At 47.9% G+C, this 27,414-nt stretch overlaps 1 protein-coding gene across 7 annotated transcripts; it reads left to right on the top strand.

Annotated features, from left to right (window-relative positions):
- The first annotated feature begins 221 nt into the window (after nucleotides 1-221).
- arhgef1b (Rho guanine nucleotide exchange factor (GEF) 1b) lies at nucleotides 222-27,411 on the top strand. Of its 7 annotated transcripts, none has more exons than XM_029128431.3 (32): nucleotides 222-529; nucleotides 12,008-12,091; nucleotides 12,189-12,302; nucleotides 13,177-13,275; nucleotides 14,054-14,087; nucleotides 14,191-14,296; nucleotides 14,521-14,661; nucleotides 16,504-16,530; nucleotides 17,128-17,239; nucleotides 17,369-17,441; nucleotides 17,566-17,598; nucleotides 18,010-18,207; nucleotides 18,303-18,444; nucleotides 19,407-19,418; nucleotides 19,928-20,089; nucleotides 20,617-20,807; nucleotides 20,888-21,034; nucleotides 21,139-21,221; nucleotides 21,322-21,447; nucleotides 21,578-21,692; nucleotides 21,807-21,907; nucleotides 22,082-22,156; nucleotides 22,246-22,321; nucleotides 22,524-22,691; nucleotides 22,773-22,860; nucleotides 22,948-23,064; nucleotides 23,141-23,193; nucleotides 23,303-23,431; nucleotides 23,539-23,661; nucleotides 23,921-24,108; nucleotides 24,474-24,578; nucleotides 24,761-27,411. In XM_029128431.3, exons 2-31 carry the CDS (start codon nucleotides 12,041-12,043, stop codon nucleotides 24,576-24,578), a joined length of 3,189 nt encoding a protein of 1,062 aa, XP_028984264.1. In that variant the 5' UTR covers nucleotides 222-529; nucleotides 12,008-12,040; the 3' UTR covers nucleotides 24,761-27,411. The 7 variants fall into 7 exon arrangements, with proteins under 7 accessions (XP_028984264.1, XP_028984266.1, XP_028984263.1 ...); XM_029128433.3 differs by having other exon boundaries at nucleotides 12,005-12,091; nucleotides 19,931-20,089; XM_029128430.3 differs by having other exon boundaries at nucleotides 12,005-12,091.
- The last annotated feature ends 3 nt before the right edge of the window (nucleotides 27,412-27,414 follow it).

Below are 27,414 nucleotides of genomic sequence, written 5' to 3'. Positions count from 1 at the left end.
CCTACATTCTGTTTGCTGTTAGTTTCAGAACGCTGCCGGGCTAATAAAGGTCAGAGCATTTAAATTAAGTCCCTTAAGGGGCAAGAAGCACACGGAACACTAGAACGAACTGTTCTCCGAAGGCTGAGCTGTGCGTGCGTGGCATCAATCACACAGAACGTAAATATATTTAAAAATACTGCGCGTGTCCGGAGAGAGCGGCGGACGGGGACGCGTTACAGTGTAACACAGTGCGGAAACGAGCCGTTCGCAGCAGCAAAAGGCTACTTTGTATAAATATGTGACCGGGGGAACAGACGCGACAAGTGGAACGGTGCCCACATTTAAGTATTTGCAGGCTGCATCTGCTCAACGTTCGCGTGACGCTCATCCGTGCTTGTCGAGAACTTGTTCGCCGCCGTCCGCTGATCTCCGAGCGTTTTTTTTTTACGCGTACTTCCGCGTGCACTGTTTTTCCCACTGACACTCGGCAACTTTCGAACAGGAAACCTTTCCGACGCGTCGACTGTCGTTTTCTCTGATTTCACGGGTGAGTACATGCCTTTAATGCGCTCCACAAAACGCGTAAACCCGCGCAGCTCCGCGTGAGACCTTTTAAAAGTGGCCGCGGGGGTTTATTTTGCGGAGAGAAGCGCGCCCCCCTCCTCCTGCTCGCAGCCCGAGCTGCAGACGGCGGCGCCCGCGTAGAAGAGCGCTGTGCTCGGCTTCTCTCTTCGTCGTCGCAGGGGGTGAAAAACCGGGCTCACAAACGCTGCGACCCAGCGAATGTGGCCGAATGCGTAGCGCTAGGGCGAAATGTGACGCTTTTGGGCAACTTCAGGCGCGTGTCACAAGCGTGGGGGTTGTAGTTATGCGGTTATGACAACTTCAGGTAAAGTTGGATCGTGCCTAAAGTCATCCAGGAGTTTTTCCCCCCCAAACTGCACGTCGCTGTTCTGTTCTCAACGTCTATCTTGACCTCAGACCCGGTTCTTCAAGGCCTCTGGGCTGCGTGGTTCCACACTTAGGTAATCCAGCCTTTTGCTTTCCTCATATTTGTTTATCAGCATTGTTCTGCACATGAAAGGAGGCGACGCTCGTGCTGCACAATGACAGAGCCCCCCCCCCCCCCCCCCCCCCTCTCTCTGTCTCTAGCACTCACTCACCACCCAGACAACACAGACTGGGCTTTCAGCACAGACAGTGTTCATTAATTAGCGTCTGCATGTAATTGATTACCTCTGACGAGTCTGCCTTGTGTAATAGAGGACAGCGGCCTGCACAGAGTAGCTGGGAGGCTTCAGCGCCCGCAGGGAGCTGCACTTACTGTACATCCAGCCCCGCACCATTATCTCGCCGCACTTGTGAACTCGAGCTACGGTAGGAAGCTGTGAGCAAGTGTGAGTAAGTAAGAGTCTCGCCCCGATGACTCTCATCCTGTCTGTGTGATCCACCGCAGCTGTACTCGAGCTGCGTCAAAGCCCAACGCGCTCGGGTTTGCTGATTCTTTAGTTTTTTTTATTTTTTCACCGGTGCCGTGCGCCTTCGAGGCATCGCAGCTGGCGGCCGCCGGAGCCGCGGCGCTCTCAGCGAGCCTCCGCACCCCAGAGGCCCCGTGTGGAGCGGGCCCTGCCACTTCCTGTTACGCTCTGCCGCGCCGGAGCAGCGCCGCGCTGCTCGTCGTCTCCTTCTCCCGGCGCGTTTTACAAGCGCAGGCTTGTCTGCGGCCCGGGGGCGGCCTTCCCTTCCTTTTTAAAGGAACGCTGGCTTTTTCATTTAAGTCGCTGGGCCGCTCTCCCCCTCGCCGTCGCGCACACAGGCCCTCGCGATCTCGCCCACATGCGCCGTGGGAAGGAAGACGAAGTCTTGATGCGATGGTGCTACAGCCAGTGTAACAGTTTGGTGTTAGCCGCTGCGAGAGATACCCAGGAACTGGAATGACAGGTAATGGCACCCGCGGTGCAACAGCCAGGGGCTGTCCTGAGGGCCTGGAGCCGGGTTGAAGGCAAACTAATAATTTACTGTAGTCAGGCCTGGACTTCAAAGGGAACACAGGTATTCTTCTCTGGCTGCTGTGGGATTGACGCGCAGGCAGCAGATAATGAGAGACAGAGGGTCCGGGCTGCTCCTCCTCTCCCCGCACTCAAACCCACTGATTCCTCCTGAATGAGCTCAGCGGGTGAGGTGAGGTGAGGTGGCTACGGCCGAAGCCACACGTAAACCCGGAAATGGCACATTGTCTCCGGCCTCTGGCCTAACGCGACAAACAGCGTGGCAGCAGCCTGTGCTAATTTATTAAGAGTCAGGCTGAAAAAAAGATAGTTTTGCAATCATATTGTACGTGACACTGAGGCCAGAGACCCCGTTTTGCAGCAGACACGAGATAAGAGTTTGACGTGTGACTGGAGGAAAAGCCCAGATCAGAATTCCTTTTAATTGCTTCAGTTTTATGGAGTCCTGCTGCACAATCACCATCAAACTGCCACGAGTTAAAGACTGTCTCTACAATAACTCAGCGCCTCATGACAGAGACTCAGTAGTTTACTCTGGAGTCACATGTAGTTTGAGGCTTTGGACTCAGAATGTGGCGCTTCCTACAGGTCCCAGAATGCATTGGGGCAGCATCTCGCACCAAACCCCCAAAGACAGAACGCAACGATGTTCCTGTAACAGAATCCCACAACACGGCAGCTCACACACACACAGCTGACGGGGCATTTCAATGGAGAGAAGCCATTGTTTACGTGTTCATGTGTCATTTATCCTCCGTATCTGCTGAGAGGCTGTATGTTATCAGATCCCTCACGCCACCGCGGCTTTGAGGTGAATCCTTGCAGGTATTTTATCTCGGCACAAAGAGTTTGCTGCCGACCCGCGTCATCGGCCCGCTGCCAATCAGGCCTGTTTCAACCACAACAACTAGGTGTGTGTGTGTGTGTGTGTGTGTGTGTGTGTGTGTGTGTGTGTGTGTGTGTGTGTGTGTGTGTGTGTGTGTGTGTGTGTGTGTGTGTGTGTGTGTGCGCGCGCGCGCGCGCCCCCACCCCTCCAACTGAATGACCCCTCCAGGGCCCAGGACAAACGCAGCCAGTGTGTGTGTGAGAGTGTTTGTGCTCACACACTCAGCGATAACAGGGGTTTGTTCAACCTGCAGCAGCTTGTTCCACCCGCTCTGAATAAGGGCAGAAAATGGAAAGAGTTACATCCATCTGTCCAAGTGTGAGTCAGAGGGACGGCCGGCGAGTCGATGCTGTGTGAGAGTGGGTGGGGGGGCAGAGAATGAGCTCTTTCATTTGAGAGGCAGGGTGGAAAAAGCAAGACTGGACTCTACAGATGATGTTTACTCTTGTGTGTGAGTGAGACGTGGGGGGTGTGAGTGTGTGTGTGTGTGTGTGTGGGGGGGGGGCTTTCACCAACTAAGCTCTATAATTTACAATAAAGGAGTGGACTGGACTATATACAGTACCTTCATAATTATTACTAATTAATTCATGTATAAAGTGTTTCAGCTTAAGTGTTTAATAATAATTGACTCACTTGCAGACAAAGATGAGCACAAAGTGCTTTATTATTTATTATTTTTTTAGCCCCACATCACTCATCTGGACTGTTATTGTACAACACATAACTCCTTCCATTGTTTGACCTTTAATTAAGAAAATATTTCTGCGTGGTTTCTGCAGAAATCCTCCCTCAGCATCAAGAGGAAGTTAATTATGGTAAACATGCGAGGTGCAGTCAGACACACACTTGCTGCTGCAAGGTCTTTGAATGGCTGCCTGTCCCTTGAATCCAGTCTCTACCTACTGGAGAGCGTGCACGTGCACTAGCTTCCACTGTAATTTATTATGGTCTGATTAGCTACTTCCAGTATATTATTCAGAGATATTACGATTGCTAACCATCAGACGCACACATGTAAGGGTCCTTTGGGGTTCTAGTTGGAGCTGCTTGTAATCTGATAAATGGTCCTAATTGTAATCACTTGGGTTTCGTCTCAGCTTGAGGCCACACTCCAAACTGCAAGCGTGACACATGTGAAGCTGGTGTTTTTCCAGATTCCTGACGTTGCTGTATCGCGGCTGCATCTTTCCAAACAGCCCATCACAAGGTGTTGGCTGCTTCGCTGCCGTTGAACGGACTCGGCGCCGTGACCGGCGTTGGCTGGCCGCCAGCGCCGGGCCGTTACTGAACATCTGTTGGCTTAGTGTTCGCACGGAGCGGTACTGGACGGACCCCCGTCTGAGTCTGCGGCTTTTCAGCCGAGTCAGCGTGTTGAGTTGGCAGGTGACCTGTTTGGTGCGAGCGATCGGATTAGTTGTTAGTTGTTGAGCTTAACTAATTACTGCACGAGGATAAAGTGGGCCTCTGTTCCAGCCGTTTATCAGATCTTTTCTCAACTAATGCTGAGAGCTGTGAATTCTGTGAACGAGTGTGGCGTGAGACAGGCTTTTTAAAAATGATTTTCACAGTTTGTCTATTTAAATGCAGACTAACATCGTTTGCTGGTGTGGTTGAATGCAAGTGCCCTCTGAGCCTGATAACAACAGTCAGTCAAACACAATGGTCCCACCAACAATAACTTATCATTGGCAGAGTGGAGCTGCTGCGTATTTGTGTTGTAAAGCGGTGGTCGACTGTTGTGCTGAACGCTGCGATGCAGTGAGGATCACACCGTGCGGGCAGAAACTGAAGCAGAGAGGAAGTAGAATGAATGCTTTTCACTGGGAGGACACACTGACAAACTGGTTGCTCCCCTTCCTTCTCGTCTACTGCGCGTCTGACCCGTGTGTCAGACCACAGAACGAGTGAGTTAGTGAATGGCCTGACGTGGACCCAACACTGTGCAGTCGTAGCAGAAGGTCAGCAGCTGTATTCTTGGCTGGGCTCGATATGGCTGTGAATTTGACTCAGCTGAACACAGATTACTACTGTATCAGTACAAACACGTCTCTTTATAGGTCAGTCCTTGCTGTTTGCTTTTGCGTTTGTGCAAGAACAGGAACGTTTTGGCCGCGCTCTCCTCTGGATCTTTGATTCTGGGCAGGATAAATTCCTTCCTGAAATATTTAGCATGAGCCTTGGATTGCGTTGTTTCTTTTGGTATGATCTTAAATTTAGCTGCAGACGGAGTCTGGACACACTAATGCGCGGTCGTACTCGCGGATGAATGATGAACGGTTCTCGTCCCCAATGCTAATCAGAGGTTTCTGCGCTTGGCCTTAGTAATTACCACTGAACACACACACATGGAAACAGTTAGGCCAAACTAGAGGCTCACTGTGAACCAATCCATGCCAGTCGATTGGTCCCGGCCTATCAAATGTTCCACAAAGCCAGTGACCTCTATGCTGGGACATGGATGAAGGGGCTGCGTGGGGGTGGGGGTTGGAGTTTGTCGGAGCAGTGGACGCACTGTTCACGGGTGGAGGAGGGAGGACGTCCAGCAGCAGCTTGTTACTGCAGATACGAGAGCATCCTCTTTAAAACCTCAGTAGAGGCTGCGTTGGGGGTGAATGTCATTAAAAGCATCTGAGATTCATGCATAGAGAGAAGCTCCTCTGCTGTTCTTATTTCCAGTGAAAATAAGTTTCTGGAAAAGGTCATCGCAGTGAAAGCCTCTGGAGAGATTTGACTGTGGTCGTAGAAGAGAGAGCAGCACAGTCCTTCCCTTGGACAACATGTAAGGCAGACTCGCGTAAAGCCGTGAAAGGCTCCGTCTGTGTTCCTCTGGTGTTGTTGGCCGTAATCTCATTTTAGCCGCTACGTAATGATCGTTACGTTGCATAATTGACCCCTGTGAGCCGGCTATGAATGCACCCGCTGTCCTGGGGCGATGCTACAGGAGGCCGCTTCATGTTGGGCTCAAGGTGAAGGAGAAGCGGGAGGGGACGCCGGATGTGGTGGTGAGGAAGAGGATGTGGTGGTGAGGAAGAGGAGCTCTCGCCGTGAGCTGCCCCCGGCCTCTTGCACACAGACATCACTTCCCTCCGCTCTGATGCCGCTGCTGCTCCAGCATCTCGCCGTGCACCCTCTCCTCAGCTGTTTGCGCTCTGTCAGTGCAGGCCTTTCATCTAGCTGCTGTTTGACTAATGGGTCCAGATGTGAGTGTTGGCTTCGCAAGTTTCCTTTTAAAGGGATAATCCGGCGGTTGTAGTGTTGGAAGTTCAACAAATCGCCGGACGAGAAATAAATATTGTTAAAATTTACGAGATTCTGGATCCTACGTTTCCCAAAATACAATTTCAAAGTTTGCTTAATTTCCCCGTCTTTCTCTTGATTCCATCCTAAGCTCGGATGCAGACTATCAGTCTGCCCCTAACAGTCCAAGCCAGATCCAGCATAAACCCCAGAACGTCATTATGTTTTTACCTGCTCCGTGGAAGCCGCCTCCCCGTTCCGTTCTACAGCTGTTTTCACAGGGTACGACCCGAATGCCTTGCTTCATTGTTCATTACGCCTCGCTTGACCCCGAAGGCGGCGCCGCAGCCTCTCTGCTGAGCCACGGGGCCACGCTTCACACGTCTCCCCTGTCTCCTTACACACTTTCCTGGCTCCACTAATGGATAGGCTGCTCCACAAGGAACAGATGTGCTACCCACGTAACCAGATCACACAGTTTGCTCATAATCACTAGAAGTGTCTGATATATTTCTTTTTTAACTGCTGTGATGATGTCAATGGAGAGATTGTTGTTGGCAGCTGACAATGACGCTACTATGTGGTTTTGTCCTCGATATGTGACCAAGAGGAACCAGAATCTAATAAAGCAACGAGCAAAAGGGGAACAAAGACACAATTATTGGCCTAATGACATAAATATAATATAACGCACACATATTAGCACAGTTTGTCTTTGGAGCCTCCATATGTTTGCAGCTTGTTTTGCCTGCAGACGTGTCCGGTTTGACTGGTGTGTGGACGTAGACCTGTTAAACCTGCATTAGTGACGGCTTCCACAGGCCTCTGCAGCTGAAACAGTGTCAAAGTCTGTTCTTTTTATATTCACAACGATTTAGATGAAATCTTCCAATCTGGACTGGAAGTTGAAGTCCGATCGATATCGGACTCGCTGGTTTTAGATCCGGAGACACGGAGCGGGACCCGGATCAGGCAGAAGCACGCGGTCGCCTCAGAGCGGCGGAGCTGTGATTCTTACAGACAGTTATAAACACCGAAGCTCCTCCAGATCAGCTGTGTACACAGTCTGCGAGCGGCAGCTGTGGGGGAAATCATGTACAATAAACACAAGGTGAGCTTCATTCAGCTCCGGTGCAGAATGTCCCTCCGCAGTAACCGAGTTGAAGCGGAGGACGAACGTGTGCTGCGTTCAGGTTCCTGTAACCTTCCCTTTAGCTCCTATGTGAATGTAAATCTCAGGTTTCTGTTCCTTCGCTGTGAAAGCCCTTAGCCTTTATTGCTCTGAGCTCACTTTCCAGCATTTCACACCTCAGGTCCAGCTAAACACAGCTGCCGCCCCCCCGCTCATTACACACACACACACACACACACGCACACGCACACACGCGTGAGTTTGTGTCACCCTCTCTGTTCAATATGTGGATCAGCACGTTGGGTTGGTTTTCGCTGATGTTTTGGCTCTGAGCTGCAGTCAAGATAATTTCTGGAAGGTTGTAAACGTCACACACACATTTTTATAGGTTCATATTTCTTGTTTTCATACGTGCTTGTTAGAGTTTCTTCTAGTTTTACTCCTTTCTGCTGCTGCTGCTTGTTCTTCATTTCCTGTTCCACTCTTTTAATTTGTCCTCCACACTCCTCCTCCTCCTTCGTTCCCACCAGGCCCCTCGTTAGGTGTTTCCCTCTGTTTAGTCTGTACATGGGTTCATATAGGCGTTTACCGGTCATAAAGAAACCCTGGCAGTTTATGGTCCTCCTCCACATGTGAAGCCCAGACAGTTGCTGAGCATCAGGTGGGTTCATTACCTGAGGGGTCGCCAGTGAGCAGGTGCTCAGCGTGACACACACAGACATTGTCCACTGGTGAATAGTTCCCACAGTGTTTGGTGTGGTGTCCTCTCGCCCACTGTGGAGCCTCTGGAACGTTACCAGGAGCTGTCACCATTCGCATCCAAGCTCAGTTGGACCCATTCGCAAATAATTACAGAAGCTGAAACAATTTGATCAGTTTTTATTGAACAAGCAGACGTATGGTTGAACCCAGACCGAACAGTCTAATGGTCCTGACCCTTCTGCTCTGCCACACGTTCTTGTTCTGACTGCTTTTACAACCTGTTTCTTTGTTCCCTAATGTTGGGTTTGGTTTATAGCAGCTTGTTGTGTTTTGTTTTTGTTAGGTTTCAGAAACTCTTCCTTTTCACCTTTTCTCGCTGTCTGCGTTTCTTTCTTCCCTTCTCTCAGCCTCACCTTCGTCGTCTCTCTCTCTCTCTCTCTCTCTCTCTCTCTCTCTTTCTCTTTCTCTTTCTCTCTCTCTTTTTTCTCATCTGATAGCGCACGCAGGAAATGGCTTTGATAGCTTCCTGAGGAAATTACACCCACTTCCTGTCTGCGTGGCTCCCCATTTGCCACTTGGTCCGGCCTCTTTGCTCTGGCACCTGAGGGAGGAACTCGTGGAGGGCTGGAGGAGCCGCGGCGCTGCTAGGAATCCCCCGGTCGCTGCTAATGAGGCTGCGGCCTGATGGGAGCGCCAGATAAACGGCAGCACAAACACAACCAGCTATAGCCATTAGCTGCTGCACTATTTGTGGACGGTGAGCTCACAGCATGGAGAACACAGGACACGGCCTATTGTGAGTCAGCCTTTGAACAGAACTATGATGCATGCTCTTACAATGGATCCTGTGACCAGGTGCATTTAGAGCGGAGCACTAATTTTAGTGTTGTGGCGCCCTACTGTTCTTCAGGGTTCCTTCAGCAGCAGGTTCGGGTGCTGCTTTGCACCTGCGTCTGCAGCCTGCTGGGTGCAGGATGAAGGCACTCAGTCCAGCTCAGACCATGTGACTGCGTGAGGAGCACTAATCCTCCCTCCAGCAGTGCTGCCAGTCACGACTACACGCTTCGAGCGCTTAGTTATGTGACGCTTGAAGAACATTCACTGTTAATGCTGAACTTTATGGCCTGAGTTCAGTTGGTGCTTAGAGGTGTTTTTATGAATATCCTGCATAATGACACCTGCTGCGTTACCAGTGGTCCAGCTTTGCCGACGTCTGGTGGTTCTGACATCGTTACTGCTCATCGACCCCTGTGTTCGTGTGGCGCAGATGGAGAGGACGTCCGCATCACGGTGTGACGTCTCGCGTCCTCTCAATCAGCAGAGCTGCTCTCAACAGCTTCTTGTCTTAACAGTTTCACAACAGACGCGGAGTTTGCATAAGAGCTGATGTAACGAGGACTCGGTTATTATTAGGCTGAAGCGTGCGAGCACTCAGCGACCTGGTGGGAGCGTAAAAGGCCGAGCTGTGTCGCTGCTTTGTCATCGTCGTGAGAGCGGGGCTGTGTTTTTTTTAAAGGTCCGTGCGCGGTGTTAGACCTCTGCACGGAGGGAGGGAAACGCTGCTGTAAAGACCAGTTGTCACAAACGCCCCCCCCCCCTCGAACCTAAGGACGACCCACTCACACACACACACACACACAAAGGCACACACGCTTGATGGCTATCCTTAGATTGATGCCACCTGACACTTATTTAGTGCTGGAATGTGACGGGAGGGAGCAGACGATGGGGCAGCTGCCGACTCTGCAGCACCAGCTGATCGCTCTGCTTCTGGGACGCTGCGTTCAAATGTTACACACTTTCCTGGCTTTTTCTACGCCGTCAGCCATGAAAGACCCCTCACAACATGGAGCTTATGCCCGCTATTGCATGCTAATTGAGGTGAGATGAGGGGATAAGGCTCTGGTTATTGTTGGGACTCTCAGACTGTCTCCATCTGTTGTCTGAACTGTGCCATATGCTGGAATGCAGCGCTGGGCTCCTTTGGGCAGAGGAGGCTCCCGCCGCTCTAATCCTGCGCTCTTTACATTCAGAGCAGAGTCGACCGCCTCAGAGGAACCGCAGTTAGCCTCTGCCTGACTGCTCCAATCTATCTGTCCCACTATGAACTTGCATTACTGCTGCTCCAATATCAACAGAGACATAACAATAACAAGGGACTGGCCTCAGCATCGCCGATAATGAGGAGGCTGAAATGTTGTGATGACTAGTGCAACGTTGTAGCAGCACTGTTTTGATTTACAGGCGTCTTCTAAACACACGGAGCATTTTATTTGTAAAAATAAGTCTTACTAATTTATACATTTATGTTGAAAAATGTGGAAATGAAATATTTACAAGTAAACCGTGTCTTTTTGGCACCTTGGACCCAGCACGTCTGTGTCTTGGCCTCATTATTTGTGCAGGAACGTAGTTATTTGAGCTGAACAAAATGTAATCTTTCAACCAGGAAATCGCAAGATTTGCTTTTGCAGGATTAGTCACTTGTAGCTGTTGTTGTCATGGTGAAATAACAGCTTTGCCTTTGTCTCGGTAAGGTGGCTTTGGTTTCGCTCTCGCTCTCACACATGCACACAGACTAGTCACAGGGTTGCGTGTGTGTGTGTGTGTGTGTGTGTGTGTGTGTGTGTGTGTGTGCGTGTGTGCGTGTGCGTGTGTGCGTTTGCTGCAGGTCCATGCGTGTGCGTGTGTGTGTGTGTGTGTTTGTGTGTGTGTGTGTGTGTGTGTTTGCTGCAGGTCCATGCGTGTGCGTGTGTGTGTGTGTGTGTGTGTGTTTGCTGCAGGTCCATGGGGGTGTGTGTGTTCACGTTAACGTGCAGATGTGCGTACATGGCCCTGACAGGCCTGAGTCTCTCTGTTTAGCTAACCCCTCCTACGCATGTTGCTTCAACGCTGGCCTTTCTCAACCCACACCCACTGGAAATGGCCATGAATGAACGCATTCTCTCTCCCTCTTTCGTTCCGCTGAGTTTCTGTGAGGAACCACCTTGACCTTAAAGCCTTGTTCAGCCCCTGCCTGCCACTGTCCACGGATACTGTGCGCAGTCTACAGATCAAATAATGCCTGTGTGCACAGTGACACATTGGTACAAACTCTAACCACTAGGGGTTTTTCGGTTGCCACTGAGACATGTGTCATGTGTTTTTACTGAGTTTATTTGTATTAGTTAGTTATTTGCATATAAAACCTCCACCTTAAACACCCTGTTCTCCAACAACGATAAATGCTCGGCCGTCTCCCTGCGGCGGCTGCAGGTCTGTGGCCTTCAGAGGTCTGAATACAAGGCCTGTGTGTTGTTTGTGTGCTGGGTTTGTGGGGGAACTTGTGTGCAGGGTGCTGGTGGTGAGCTGGTCATCCTTTCCAGTGCTTAGGTTTTTTTTTCCTTTCTTTCCCCCATTCATAGAGTTTGAAGTCAAGAATGAATAAAAGTCTAATTTCAGGTGTCAGAGGTGCAGGTTGACTTTGTCATCTAGCGTTTGACTGGACCAAATGCTTTTTCCAGTAGTAAACTTTGAACACTTGCATTGCAGCCACTGATCAGCGTGACCTGAGGGAAGGAGACATCAGCATTACACAGCTGATTACTCAGTCAGGAGCCCATTAGTTGTCAGTGTTCGCTTCCTCACTATTAATTCCACAAAAGCAGAAGCTTTATTAAGCTAACGCTCTCTCCGCTGTTTCTCATTTTAAAGGTCCTCTAATCCTTCATTTAAACGTTAAAACAGGTTTCCTCTGTATTCGCTCCACCTGTGGCTGACGCTTTATATTTCCCTGCTTCTCCTTTTGGCTTCCTACACGGTCTGAGGGTCACAGGCGCTGTGACACAGCTGTCTCTCTCTCCGGGAGGCGGGTTTAGACGCTGGGACAATTCCCCCTTTTCCGCCTGATGTTATTTTTCAGTGGGAAAGTTCACGGCGTCCAAGCCCTGATCTGGTTTTATGCCTGGCTCTGCTCAGCGGGGGCTCCCGACGTCAAAGGCATGGCCTGCCAGTTCAAAGTGGAGCACATGATGTTTGCTAATTGTCTCCCCCTCTCGCCCTCTGTTTCCATAGCAGGGAGTGTCAGAGGCTCGCCGCTCTAACCCAGCCATGAGCATCATCGGGGCTGAGGATGAGGATTTTGAGAATGATCTGAATGACGTGAGTAAATAAATTGCTGCCGTGTGCATCTAATTTCCTTTTTACTGCTATTAATATCTCTCACCCCCTGTGTCATCTCCTTCTCTGTTTCCCTCAGGTGGCAGATGACCAGTGTAAACACTTTTGCAATATAGAGACCGTGAAGGACCGGCCGACCCACCTGCTGGTCTTCATGCAGCATGTCGTTCTACAGTTTGACCCCGCTCCCCTGGTGAGAACTGTGTGTTTAGTGTGTGGAGGTGTCCTCCTACCCGTCTTAACCGCTAGAGGATCCAACAATGCGGCAAATGGACGGATGACTCGGAATGCGTATTGGACGAGCTTCTGAAACAAAGGAAATGTTGAATTGACGCTGCGATTTGGTGGGACATGTTCTTCAGGATAAGCGACGCAGGCCGTCGGACTGGTTTAACGTTTATTTACGTTTAGTCATCTGGCAGACGCCTTGCACCAGAGCCAGCAAGAATCAGGAGAACGTGCCAACGGATCTAGGATCAGTTGAGTCGGTTCAGTCCAGCCATGGTTGAACTGGTTGGGTTCTGTTCCTGTGAGGTGCTGGGGGCCACGTGATGCTATTTAAACGAGGCCCACTTCAACCACGTTCACTGAACCACTCATTCGGAGGTTTCCACCTTGCTCTGCGGGTTTTCTGCGCCGTGATAAAACGTTTGCCTGCAGCTGTGAGACCAAAATGTAATTAGAACATCCCCAAAGCGAACGCGAGTACACAAACAGAGACTTGACCCGTTTGCCTGTCTGTGTCCATGCTGATGTAAAGCATGCCTGTCCTTTCCCCTTTGTTTCGCATGCAGACGCAGTGATGCACCCAGGTATGGTTGCACCTCACGAGCCACAGCAGCCTCCCTCCATCGTCTAGCAGCGTGCCGTGTTTAGTCTGTGCTTCTGTATTCTGTTAAAGGAAGTACAGCATCTGTGATTGTTGGCTTTGATTCTCAGGCAGCTTCATCCTATAGTGTTAACGGTTTTCACATAAATGTGTGTTAATATGTCTGAAATGACAGTGTGTGTGTAAGTGCTACAGGCTGAGGCTCAGAGTCCGTCCGTCTGTCTGTCTGCTCCCTCAGCTCTGTTACCTCCACGCCGACCTCCTGAGGAACCTCAACGCCAAAGAGACCAAGAAGCAGTTTGTGGAGTTCTACAACACCTTCTTGGAGAAGGGTGCAGTAAGTGTCACACTGAGGCTGAGATCAGCCGTTCTGTGCTGTAGTCTAATAAAACTACAAGCTTGGGCCATAAAAGGCCAGTCGTCAGTTACTGTCTAATAAGGAGCAAGGTGAAGACTGTGTTAGGGTTTTCTTTGTATTCAGTGAATATGTAGATCCACATTTCAACACAAATACAACATTCCTCACTGAGACTTTTTATCTGGGGCAGTTTTAGATGCAAGAGAGTCGTCATCTCACCTGCAAAACTATTTAGCTGTGCTTTTGAAGGAAATGTCTGAATGTGAAGTTCGTGCCTTGCATGCGATGCTAGAGTACAGTTCAGTCACCTCGCTCTGTCTGTGCAGCACCTTGCTGGTCTCCTTCTGGCACCGCACTGTCCTGTTCCCCTCTGGTCTGTCTTCTGCTCCTTCTGCTCGTCTGTTTGGCAGACTCCTCAGCTTCCTGTCAGGATCGTGGGAAAGCCTTTCAGCGGGTTCATCCTCTCTTAGTGTCTCTCTCTCTCTCTCGCTCGCTCGCTCGCTCACTTTTTTTGCCAGCCCACTGACTTAAGCTCATGCGGTTCACTGCGTGTCAGTGAAATGGCTGTGTACTGTTTTTCCTCTGCGTTGTTTTATATTTCTAGTGTTAATATGACCCCTTGTGGTGACAGGTAGCTAATGCATCACCTCTGTGAGACAGGATCAGCTCAAAACCAGTTGTTTTTACGACAGATCTGGTTTATTTCTTGCATCTATAATATCCCTGATGGCGTCTGTTTTTGATGTTGTGCTTTCAGGTACTCAGAGTGCCAAATCCAGTACAATCTTTGGGTGAGTTATGTTCCTGAGTCTCTTTATTAGCATTCATTACACATTTTGCAGTAAACAGCCCCGCTCTGTGTTTGACTCTTAACTTCTTTTCTTCTCATTTCAGACCGGAACCGTTTAGACAGTGTGTCAGAGGAGAACATAAGGCAGTATGCTAAGGACATTCAGTCCGTGATGGCTGGTGAAGTTGCAAAGCAGCTGGAGGATTTCAGGTGGGATTTTCTTTTGTGCCATCAACCTTTCACTTCTGTAGTATTTGCCTCAGGTCACAGCGCCAATAGAGGGAAATACCTGCTTCTAGTGTTAATTGCTGAGATAAGTAAGTTGAATAGGTGTCAAAATCACATTTTCTTATTTTTTTTATATGATAGAGTAGGGATATTAATACTATGCGTTTACTGTACCAGCCTTTAATGGTAGCTTTAACATATGACAGGCAGAAGAGGATGATGGGCATGACCCCCAACGAGGCTCAGCTCAACGACGTGGACAGCCACCATCACACAGACCGTATCACAATGGAAATGAAGGAGAAGTCTGTGGCCGAGAACCTGTTGGACAAGATGTCGGAGACCCAGTGAGTTCTTCTCCCCGCTTCTCACACCACAAAGTTGGTTTGCTGATCCCGTTTACAATAATATTATAAAAGAGGAGTTATTCTAGGTTCAGGGTTCCCAAATGAAATGAATTTTCTGCATATATGCTTTTAACTGGCAGTTCTAAGGCTTGAAGGAACAGAAAATAAACAACTGCTTTAGAAGAGACAGTGGCTCTTTGATTAGATTCAAAGGAATCTGTGTAATTAAAAGATGTGGGTTTTTAAAACGCTGCAAATAACGAACTGAAGCTAGATTGAGGTTGAAAATACAAACAGCAAGAAGAATCAGTTCAGTTCTAGAAATCACGCAACCAGAGAAGCTGAACTGGCCGTGAACAGTTAGCGCTTCCACTGCGTCTGATGGACCGTGAAGATGATCCCATGTAGATAAAACAGTGGGAAACGCTTGTCTGTAGAAGCTGCTGCTTCATGTTAAAAACTGAAAAGAGCAGTGTGTCAAATCCAACGGTCATCCTTGACTCCCTCTGCAGCAGGTCTTTTTTAGCATCAGTCAAGCACATAACCAATGCAATTTAGACTGCATACAGACAAATACAGAAGGAGGTGGAACGAAAAGTCAAGCTCACTGGACTGTAAAAATGGACGCGGGAGAAGCGATTGGACGGGGGCACAATGGAGCATGAAGGAAATGAAGAGACGGGAGGAAAAGATGGAGTCAGCAGTGCCACGCTGGCAGGAAGGTTCTCCCCTGGCGTGGTGCCCGTCTGGGGAGGGCGGGGGGTGGAGAAGGGGAAAGAAAAGGCCAGAGGGGTATCAGCACGGGACTGGAGGACGGAGACGTAGGGAAAAGTTGACGTGTCCTTGACCCCGTGGCCCAGAGCAACGCCTTATCGTCTACATGAAGCGAGGCCGGAGAGCGCGTTCGACTGTCGGACTTCATCCTGTCAGAGCAGAAACAAGTGAGCAACACAAATAAAAGGAGACGTCTCAATGCTCAGAGCTGTCAGTGGAGAGGAGACAAGAGGCCAGGAAGCCGGGCGCATCACAGACTCTATAATTCAGTTTTTGCCACAGTCCGTTACTATCACAGAGTTGATTCTCTATGGCCACCAACCATTCATCTCCTCTCACTCCATTCATCCTCGCTGACAATCATCTCTCTGTGCCCCGACTTCAACGTTCTCCCACACTTCCTCCCGAGAACACAGCCAAGTCTGTTCCCATCGGTTCCTCATTGGTCTCCCGGTCCATGAGAACGAGGCGACCGGTCTGCGTGATTGGACCGTGCAGGGAAAACCCTCCCACCCTTTATGTTCATAGCAAAACATGAGTGTCCGATTTCCAAAGTCTTGCCTGCACGTTGCATCAGACAAAACACGGTTAAATAGACCTTTCCGCTTTGCTGGTGTTTGACTCTGGGTTGCTTTGCAGACAGCTGACGAGAAAGACGAACCTTAAGGCATAAAACTTCAGTGGAAAGTTTTTGGGCAAAACTTTAAACTATTTGCAAATCTTGAGGAGTGCATTTTTAAAAAGGGATGCAAGTTTTTATGCATCTCTGACTTCATTGACTTTCTTTTGTTAGTTTTTTTTCAGTAAATTCTTCTTTTTTTTGCTAATTGTAGAATATGTTCAATAGCTTCTGCTCTGAACACACTAAAATTGCATTCAGGTTTGAGTTAGATCAGGAGAAGCTGAGCCGCTTTAGGTTCCACCGGCCCAAAACACACTTGTTAATCAGTCGAGCAAGAGAACGGAAAAATGCTACTTAAAAGGAAGAGGTGAGTTAGAGGCCGAGAGCAGCAGCGCTGCTTGTCCCTCTGCAGCAGCGAGATCTCTGACATTTGTCTTTTCTTTCAGACCCACAGTCGCAGATGAGGAAAAATGGTGAGTTCGGTCATTTTGTACAAATATATATATTTTTGGCTGAATAGTTATTTGTGTATGGTAGATGTAATGCCTCTGTGCTTTTTGTGGTCAGTATAAACAACGTCTGCATGTTAATAAGTCATTATAATTTTAAACCCATCTAAAACTGAAACTGTATACAATTGCAAAAATGCAATTTCAAAGCCACATACAGTATTTACACTGACTGAATGCTGTAAAATCCTGATACATTTGTTATTATTATTATTATTATTATTTATTCTTTATATCATTCTTCATGTTGAGTCTGTGTTGCTCCCTCAGTCTGTTCTAACTGATGGTGACTTGTGCTTTGTGTGACACCCCTCCTCCTTTTCTGTTTGTGATACTTTTGTCTTTCCTCCCTCTTTTCCTTTCGACTCCTCCTTTTCCCTTTCTGGGCATCTTCAACACCGCACCTCCCTCTTCCACCACATTCCTCCATCCTTGTTGATTTTGAAATTCTGTTTGCTTGTTGTTAGAATTAGTAATGTGTTTAATATTCAACTTATTCAACTTAAATATTCACTTTAGTGGACATAATTGATTTACACATATCTTTACCTTGTCCTCCAGGCAATCCACCTTTTCGGCAGTGGTCTTCTACATGAAGCATCTTGGGGTGAAACCCAGGGCAGTCGACAACAAGAAGTCCAGAGGAGGCTTCTTTAAGAGACAGCTGGGAAAGGTAGACACCACTCAGCACAGAGTGGTCGAGGAATCACAGTGTTCTCTCAAAGTCCAAATAGTAACTAAAAAAATAGTAACTGTTTTTAACTAGAACATTCTGAGTGACGTACTTGTGGCGTCTTTTCAGAACAAGAAGGAAGAATCCACAAAGGCCAAGCCCAGAGGGGTGTTTCCTGGAATCCCCTGGATTGGAAGCAACCGTACGTCTTGTCTTTAGTGCCTTCAAACCCATGAACCCCATTGTGTTCTAGTTTAAACTTTTGTAAAATCTGTCTATGGTCTGGAGATGAGAACATGTTGTCCTGCCCTTGTTTCCTGTTACAGCAGCAGAAGGCAAACCTAAATTGGACCCCGAAGGTACTAGTTGTCCAAAGTTCTCACCCATCTCTTTAACTTTAGAACGGTCCCATCCCTACTAATCCATCCATATGCATGTGTGCATGTCCTAAATCAAACTGAGGGGGATGTGGGCCTTGGGTCTTAGTTAAACCTGTGTTCCAGAGTGGTTGCACTCTATTGTTTGTATTAATAAGAATACTTCCCACACTGTTCACGTACTTCTTCAATTATTCAGGGTTGTGGATGTTGTCTTGCACCAAACTAACCCTTGCACCTCCTGCAGTGGCCCTGATTACACCTCACTCATCCTGTCTTTCTGTCAGAGTCTTCCCTTGTTTTCCCGTCCGACATGCTTTAGGTTTGTTTTCATCCATAAGCCTCGTTCGGCTTGTCGCTCTCACTCACCACCGCACCTTTGTGCCTCTTCAGCGCTGGATAAAATGACTCAAGATCGCAAGGCCCTAGCTCCGGGCAGAGGCTCCGTGTCTGAGCCCACGGCTCCTTCCATCCCCAGCAAGAAGCACGGTCCCAGTGCGGGCCCTCCCAACGTACCTGGGCTGGAGATCACAGATGGCTCAGGCAACAACTATAGCATCATCAATAATGCTGATGGAAATGGTGACGGTGGTAAGTCCGCTCACTAAACTCCATCATGTCATTTCTGAAGGTTCTAATGTTGGAGACCTTGTACTGAAACAGCACTGCATCTGCTGATCCTGCAGGTTCCTCAAAGAATCGTTTAGAGCCTCTGCCTCAGTCAGATGGGGGTGATGTGTCCCCCATCGGTCTGGCGGGTGGGCTGAACATCGGGGAGCCCATCTGCACCAGCGACAACCCCATAGAGGAGCTTGTGGAGAAGGAAAGGTGAGGAGGATGGAGGCGGTAACAGAGAGAGTGGAGTGTGGGGAGTGAACTGGGGGGGGAGTAAACTGCAGTGTAGTGGCAGCAGAAGCAATTAAAGGATTAGAGATTGTAATCAGATTATATTTTGTTTGTGTGGGAGGTGTTCAGAGTAAAAGACTGTATTGATTGAGTGATGAGAGGACCGGGGGGAGGCAAGGCGGGCGTCGAGCTCTCGGGCTGGGGGGGCGTGGTGAGACCCCCCCAGCGGTCTGTCCCTGCTGTGTGCTAGCTTTGCCGTGCTGCCCGTTGCTCGCTGTCTGACAGAGCTGCCGTTTGGAGAAGGAGCCTCTCCAGGTGACCCCTGACCCCTTCCAGTCCTCTGCCTCCTCTCTCCTTCCTGTCCTTTTTCCTTCCTCCCTTTTTGTTTCTTCACAGTGGCATGTGTGCTCTCCTAACACCCCCTGTTCCGAAGGCGCTGTCTGCATCTGTTAATATTTAATCCGTAGCTTCTTTGCCGTATTTGTTGCATAAAGGTGTTTTTTGTGCAGTTGTTGTTGACAGAACATTGTGGCTTTCTTCTAGAGTGAATTATGAGTACCGTTAAGAGTATGGATTACAAGTCCAGTTAGCTCTTAGTAACCAGGTTTGGTATTTAAGTCTGGTGTATTTCGTTTTACTGTGCGAAGTTTATTAGCTTGTGGCCAGTTGTCTGTGCTTCTATATAATGTACCGTCCGTGTGCTTTTCAAGATGTCTGCATCTGTTGTGGCCAGAGCCCATCTTTTGTCCCGCTTGTCACACCGCGTGTGTGGTTCCGTGTTGTTCCAGGGGCTTTGGCATCGTATGGAGCATGCTACTCAGACAGTGCTTTATGGCTTTGGGTAGAACAACATAAGTGGGGTGTGCATCTGCATGTTGTGGTTGCTACTGTGGCAGACGTTGAAAGCAGGTTGTGTAACGATGTGGTGTCCCGTGTTTTTGCAGACGGAAGTCAAGGTGGGTGTCAGCGCCTCGTGGACATGTCATATCCACACACATATAGCACGTTGCTCCTGACACATAACGCTTGGATAAGTATGAAGGCATCAGATGTAGGTGGATTTCTGAGATCAGATGGATTATGTGTTGCTGTTGGAAAACCTAGGTTACCTAAAGGAAAATGTTTGGTGCAGAGATACTGAATGTAGAAGCAATGCATGGCTACTTAGTTAACAGATAGATATAGATTGGTTCCCAGTTATTAATTAAAAAGCCATGTCTATTAATTAGGCATACTCTGTCCCAGTGTCTAATTATTATGCATGTTTAATCTCTTTATTTCTGTATCTTTTGTGTATGACTTTGATTTTCCTTTCTACGCTTTGTCTGTTTTTATTCTATATCATCTTCTGTTTTATGCTGTGGTGTGTTTCCTTCTGTACTTCTCTTTTCTGATCCTTAATTCCTTCCCTGCGTTACTTTCCTCCTCCTTTCTCATCCCTCCCCCATCCTCTCCCACCTGACAGTAGGAAAGTAGCACGTAGCGAGAGTGCTCGCGTGGACCGGCACCCCTCGCGCCGCCGCGGCTCCTCCAAAAAACAGTCGCGCTCCCGTAGCGACGTGGACCTCCAGCCGCCGTCCGCCATGACAACGACACCTGCCCCACTCAGCCCCCAGCATCTCCATCCGTAAGATGGACAGACCCCCTGTAACGCCTGGATGGAGGGATGCACAGCAGGGGCAGACAGATTAAAAGAACAACTGACAGCTATCACAGGATCAGTGCAGCAGGCCTGGAATATTCTGAAAACAGCTAATTGCAATAATGAATATTGATGGTTCAGCTCAGAAATGTTAGGCAAATGAATCACGGGCTGGTTTACTGACTGAGTATTGACTCTAGGACACAGTTTAGCCCATTCTCCCATTTAGCCCATATTCCAGTAGCTTTGTACAGCCGCTACTTATCTTCTAGCATCATGGAAGAATGACACGAGTGTTATACCAATGCACTAACATAAGCAGTTAATATTGTACTTGTGCATTTAAGTAAGTTGTTAATGCTATAATCAGTGTCTGGCTAGGCTGAGATTACAAAGTAAATTCTAACACAACACCATGTTTTTGTCTCAGCTCCTGATATGAACCTGGTTCATAAGTGATTTAATTGTCGGTAAAACAATCTAAACAAACGCTTCTCTTGCTAATGTGCCAGCGCTGAGGGACCAGTCATGCTTCCTGAGGGGCCTGGCCACTCCCCAACCAGCCCGTCCCCGCAGGTAGAAGAGATGGAGCCGCGCCTCCTGGAATTTGAGCAGGACCCACCCAACTGGCGGGAGCTGGCGCCCCCTGACGCCCTGTCCAGCCTCAGCAAGAAGGAGATGAAGAGGCAGGAGATCATCAATGGTGAGGAGGAGACGAGAGCCGGAGCAGATGAAGTGAGGAGGGGGTGTGAGCTCACAGCGCTCCTTGTCTTGGCTTTGCAGAGCTGTTCGCAACGGAGCATGCCCACGTGCGAATGCTTAGCGTCCTCCAGGCGGTCTTCTGCAAACCTCTGGAGAGAGAGGAGCTCCTCACCACCCATGAGATTTCTGTCGTTTTCCCGAACCTGGACGACATCATTGAAATACACTGTAAGCGCTGCTCCTTCGCAGTGAATGGAAATCTGTGCCCCGACATGACTTCCAGCCAGGAAGCTTGCTGTGCGAACTGACCCAGTTTACTTCCCCTAATCCAGATAACTTGTATGACAACATGAAGAAGCTGCGTTCAGAAGACAAGTTCATTGTGAAATCAATCAGCACCACAGTGCTCAACAGGGTGAGTTGTGGATCTCCTACTGGCTCGTGTTGATCTCTGTAAGCACTTCCCAGTGTCTTACTGACATATGATGTATGAGTACGATGTGTCTGTGTTCCAGTTTGGAGGTCCAGAGGGGGAGTGGTTCCAGAAGCTCACCGCTCGCTTCTGCAGTCACCAGTCATGGGCCTTGGACCAGATCAAGACCAAGCAAAAGAAAGACCCACGCTTTAACGCCTTCATCCAGGTGACGGGCACGCACAACGCAGCTGGAGTCAAACATGAAATCCTAGAGGTTTAGGCGGACACGCAGAGGGTTGTATCAACGGCCACATATGTGTTCTCTCATTGATTGTCTGCATGCGTTTTCACACCAGGAGGCGGAGAGCAAACCCCAGTGCCGCAGGCTGCAGCTCAAAGACATTATTCCTATAGAGATGCAGAGGCTCACAAAGTACCCGCTGCTTCTGGAAAATATCGCCAAGAACACAGGTATAATTTGATCCGCGCCAGCCAAGTCCGGCCCTCGTGTGTTAGCAGGATTCATGGCTTTTATTTGGACCGCTCTCGAGGAGCTGTATTTTTCCCTCATCTCTCATTTCGCAGAGGACCCGACGGAGAAGGACAAGGTCCAGCAGAGCGCCAACTGCTGCAGAAAGATCCTCAACCACGTCAACGAGGCGGTCAAAGGAATGGAGAACCTGCTGGTGAGAAACGCATGATCGATCACTCAACGCGCCGTTATGCGGTGGTTGAGCACCAACTGGAGGAGAGGAAATTCATTTTAAGACCCCCCGACGGCCTCCGCTTGTTAGACTGCTGTTATTTCAGAGCTTTGCTGTCCGTCTCTGCCCGATCTTCTAACCTCTGTCTGTTCCCAGAACCTGAAAGACTACCAGCGCCGGCTGGACACATCAGGGCTAAAACCATGCAATGAGCTTTACACTGAGTATAAGGTGCGATGGTTCATGTTTGTTTGCAGATTTTACTTGTTTGCCAATTCGGTGAAAGAGATTTTTCATTATTTTCCATTTGTCTGCTGCAGAACATTGACCTGACTCAGAAAATCATGATTTTGGAAGGTCCCCTGATCTGGAGATTTACAAATCAGAAAGCACTTGGTGAATACATGTGTTTGTTGTTTAAGTATAATTTTTTTTTTTTTTTAAATAGACCTCAGACCCTTTTCATCCCAACATCACTGCCAGCTCAGTAAACCTATTAATATAATCAATTTGTAGATCTGAAGTAATATGTAAAACATTTCAGGTGTCTTGTCCTCTAATCTGCTTCCTTCTTCTCTTCCTCCCTGTCGTTTCTCAGAGGTGCACTGTGTGCTGCTCGCAGACCTGCTGGTGCTTCTACAGAAGCAGGACGACAAGTTGGTCCTCAAGTGCCAGAGCAAGAGCAACAGCACGGTGCCGGAGGGCAAGCAGATGCTGAGCCCCATTATTAAGCTGGACTCCGTTTTCCTTCGCGACGTGGCCACAGGTCAGTCACACGCCGCGGTCGGAATTGTCCAGGTCACGTTCCCGAAGCTGTGTCACTTCAGTGTTCGTGTCTGCCCGTTAGATCAAAAGGCCTTCTATGTGATATTTACCTGGGACAGCGGGGCTCAGATCTACGAACTGGTGGCTCAGTCCATTGGCGAGAAGAAGAAGTGAGTGTCAAGGGGAAATAAACTGATTAATGTCTCTGAAACGAAAGCGAAGGGAAATTGTCAAACTCTCGTATGTCTGTGTTTCAGCTGGAGTGAAACCATTACGTCTGCCGTTATTGATCTGAAGAAGAGCGGCGCACCCGTCACAAAGCTGCCATTGCCGCCGCCTCTTTCAAGTGGAGGTGGAGCTCCGCTCAGTCCAACGTAGGTGAATGCGAGGTTTAATCATCTCCTCTCAAGCTTCACAGCTCAGATTTCTTTTTCATTCTCATGTCATCAGGTTTAATCCTACTTTGAGCCCAACTGAGAATGGAAGCTTGAAGAGCATCATTGGTGAGACTGCTGATAACCCCCACACTCACCTCTTAACAAATAGTGTTTTCATATCATTACACAGGTCTGAAAGCCTAATCCAGATTTAAGACGTAAGTGTCTGTTTTAGATCCAGATAAGGAAAGTTTGATGGATGACAAGCCTTCAGACCAGAGGACCATGCTAATGGACCTCCTGTCGGTTAAAGGCTTTGACTTGATAAACGACGAGCCGTTGGCCTCACCTGCTTTGGAAGAAGGTGAATGGAGCTTTTCCTTCTTAAGCATAGATGCTTTTTTAATGTTCTTGTCGCCCCGGTTTTGTTTTTGTTTCTAACCAAAGCTCCTCATCTGTCTCATCTGTTAGTCATGTTGCTGAAAAGGCTGTTAGTCGGCAGCATCAGTTTATCAGAAGACTCGCAGCCTGATGAGGAAAATGGAGAGGAGCAACGAGAGAAGTCCGATTTGAATAGCAGTAGTCAGTCAACAGGTGAGCCTGTGATTCTTAAGTAAAGGTGAACTATTCCACTCATACCTGTGTCTTGTAGTTACTGTGAAAAGCTTGTGGTTCATAAGCCGTCTTACCATGTTCCCATGATGTCTAATTTTCACTCTTTACTCAAGATAGAACATGCAAGAGTGTTGCTCATCTCTGTGAACTTCAAATCCCAAATCCAGGATTTTTTCTTTCACTAACGTTTGCTGTAAACATGTCTCCCTGCTGACTCATCGATTCTTCTTGTTCAAAGACGAAAACCTGGCGGCGGACGGAGGAGAGGAGGAGGAGGGGAACGAGAACACTTCGGGTAACGAGAGTGCGAAGGTGAAGGGGGAGGAGGAGAGGAACTTTAGTGCACCGCTGGTGTTGTCTCAGGAGAGGTTGGAGGAAGTGTCCAGGAGGCTCTCCAGTCTGGAGGAAAAACTAAAGAGATTACAGGTGAGGAGAGAGATGGATGGACGGGTAGAGAAAATCTGTGCAGGTAGTAAGAAAAGGATGACAAAGCGTGGGGGAAAATTAAAGTTGGGCATCTGGGATTTTACTGTGGATAAGCTGCAGTATATGTGGGGAAAATGGGGCCAAAGTGGAACAAAATGAAACCAGAGTAAAAGAGCATTTGGCCACTGCTGCTATTGCATGGTTGAAAATAGCTTGGTGAAATTGTGGCTATTATGTCCGATGCCTGCAATATGTCAGAGAAGCACCGAGGGAGATGTTGAGAGATGTTAAGAGGAAGCAGTTGGACTTTGTGTGTACACGGCAGATATCTGTTCCCAAGGTTGAACTGATTTTGTGCACTGCAGGCTGTAGAGGATGAGCACGAGAGGCTGAAGGAGGCCCTTTCCCAGTTCTCCCTGCAGAGTCGCAAATTCCAAAAAGACAGCATCCTGCCACCTGCTGGCCACTAGGTAACTATGATAATATTAATATATGGCTTTATGTTTAGAAGTTCAGTAATAAAATGTGTTTTTATCCAACATTAAATCGTGGTCGCCTATATGCTCTTTTCTAGTCCTGCCTTTAAAGTGGGATGGACACAGATATGACTGCGTTACAGCCCCATTATCAACACTATTTTTCATTTCTCTAGATTTTTACTGGTGCTGGTCTGGAGTGCAAGAGTGACTTTCAGAAGCTTCCCTGACGTACCTAAACCTTCATTAGTCACACCTGGACCGCTGCTGCTGCTGCTGCTGCTGCTGCTGCTGCTTCTGGATGTTTGCGTCACAACAGTTTGCAGCCAAGCAGAAAACGTTCTGTGCGACGGAGGGGAGAGCGGAGCCAGTGCACTGCGCAGTGGTTGAGTGACGGAACATAGGAGGTGTATGTGTGCGTGCGCGTGTGTGTATGTGTGTGTGTCGATTTGCTGTGCAACTGTTAAAAGAAGTATACAAAGACAAAAATGAGGCGTCCCACTTTTGAGCGGGTCGCCTGGATTTGCCCAGCGGTGCCATAAAAAAAGAAGCAATATTTTGCTGTGAGAGCGATGCTGCCTGACATAAAGTAGAGGTTTCAATCTGCTGTAAGACACGTATGCACACCACAGACACAAACGGTAGAAAATAATAGTTTCTAATTATCGCCAATAGAAGATGTACAGTAATGCGTTTGCTTGCCCAATTAGCTTTACCACATGCTAAAAGAAGCCAATGTAGCATTGGAAGATGTATTTAAATATTATTGCTGATACATACTATCATTTTTAGTCTATGCCAAAGTATCTCAGAGATGCACTTTTTATATCCAAACAAGTTGAACCCACAGTTTTTCCAAAATATATATTGATTACTCTCTATTGTGTAGTATTGAGTAGTTTCTTAACGGCCTTTACGTAGTTGGCTGTAATTATTACATGCATGCGAGAAAGTGTAGATATGAGTGTTAAAAAAGTTTTAATTAAGGTCATCTTATTGTAATCAGGTCACATTTTGAACATGGAACTAGCGGGACAATAGATAGCGTTGGAGCCGTGTTCGTGTGCTCCGCTTTTTATTTATTCACCTGCATCCTGTTCGAGTTGCCTCACTGCGCTGAAACTGTTACCGTGCCGGGGCGAGATGAAGAAAGACATGGAGAAAAGAGAAAAACGTAGGGCGGTGAAGATAGAACGTGTGACGAAGATCAAGTGGAGAGGAAAGGCGTGGTCTGGGGGGGGGTCTAGAGGTCTAGTCGGTGGTGGTGAACCGTAAGACAAGATGTGTAGAAATCAGGAAGTTTGAGTTTGCGCCTCCAAGAAATGTAAAGACTCTTTGTTTGATTCAGAGATGAAGCCGCCTCTCGATTGGAGTCTTTACTGCGGCTCTATAAAGATGACCAAAGACATAAAGCATCAGTAGAACCTCACACACAAGTGAGCTCATAATAGGCCATGAATAGAATCTACAGATGTGTGACTTCTCTACATACTGTACATCAGCAACTAGACATTAATAAAGGTAATGCCATTATCTTGGTGGGTCCATCACTATAAGCCCGTGTGACTACACCTCTGGTGCTAAACACACAAGACTTAGTTCAGCAGCAGTGAAAGACAGGAAAACAAGACGGTGAAGCCAAAAGAGCATATGAAGCATATGAATGCTGAAGGTTTAGAGGAAGGAAAGCTGCAGTTTCATTCCAGTCTCAGGCTGACTGTTGTGTAATCAAGCCAGCTTCCTGACATGGATTCCCCTTCAGCCCTTCACCCCACTGGGACTCAGCTATGCAGCTGGTGCTGGTAGTCACTTCACGGCCACAGGCTTGACCAATCTTGTCCCAAAGCTGTACATAAATATGATCTTGGAGGAGTCAAGTGTAGCGATAGTATGAAATATCCAATCCTCATTAGCGACTCACGATAACACGCTCCCCTCTTATGATTGCATAGTCACGTTTACCTTCCACACACTTTTACCTGCGTTATTATGTTGTGCATTGCATTTGATTTAGGGGCTCTGGGATATTTTTTGTCTCGTGTTTTTCAAAGAAGGTTTTGTAATTATGTGCTATGCATTTTGTTGTATGGACGAGAGAGAGACAGAGGGCGTGTCTGCAATTCATCGATGCATGAGCAAACCTGCAAATGAATGTTACAGGCACTTCTAAATCTCCCTCACCCAGATGCTCTTCCTCATGTATTCTATCCACAGATACCTAGATGTATAAAAAATGTATTTATAGAGTGGTGCCTTGTTCTGATGATCAAGCGTTTGCTTCATAAAGGGCTCCTAAGACTGCAAACACAATCACTGTTGTTTGTCTAGGCTGTCAAACATGTTGGAGACAATGACCAGCATTCAGAAGATTTGGGATCAGCTGTAAATGTCGATTTAACTCCAGTGAACCATGTTTGTATCCATCTCCATTACAGTAGGATTTGAACTTTCCACCATGTGACCTGTATAGACTGGTACCGTTCAGACAGTCCGTTGCCAACTTGTGTCTTGACAGTAAAATCTATAAATATGCAAGAACTATACTGTGTATTTGGATTCTGATTTCTATTGTGTAAGAGGCTCTTTAATGATGTATACTTAAGGAAAATTGTGGTACGTTCTGTTTTTTAATTCTTCATTTTTTAAATAAATTGGGGAAATAAAAACTTGTTTGTCATATTTGTCCATTATTTTGTTATATTAATTTGAATTATTGTGTGGCTGAACAACTGACCCTATTTGCACAGCCCTCTATTAAAGTGTGAATACAGTAAATATTTTTGTTATATGCCAATTGTTTCCCTGAAATAAAGACCCATGGACTCTGCAT

This window comes from Betta splendens, chromosome 16 (genome assembly GCF_900634795.4).
Source record: "Betta splendens chromosome 16, fBetSpl5.4, whole genome shotgun sequence".
Classification (NCBI taxonomy): domain Eukaryota; kingdom Metazoa; phylum Chordata; class Actinopteri; order Anabantiformes; family Osphronemidae; genus Betta; species Betta splendens.
The sequence above is the reverse complement of the archived record's forward strand: the minus strand, read 5'-3'. Positions and strand labels throughout refer to the sequence as shown.

Coding starts and splice junctions, on each gene's coding strand:
- arhgef1b (XM_029128431.3), top strand. CDS start 12,041: ATGAGCATCATCGGGGCTGAGGATGAGGATTTTGAGAATGATCTGAAT. Junction 13,276..14,053: donor CCTTCTTGGAGAAGGGTGCA/GTAAGTGTCACA, acceptor TTGTGCTTTCAG/GTACTCAGAGTGCCAAATCC. Junction 21,035..21,138: donor CGACATCATTGAAATACACT/GTAAGCGCTGCT, acceptor CCCCTAATCCAG/ATAACTTGTATGACAACATG.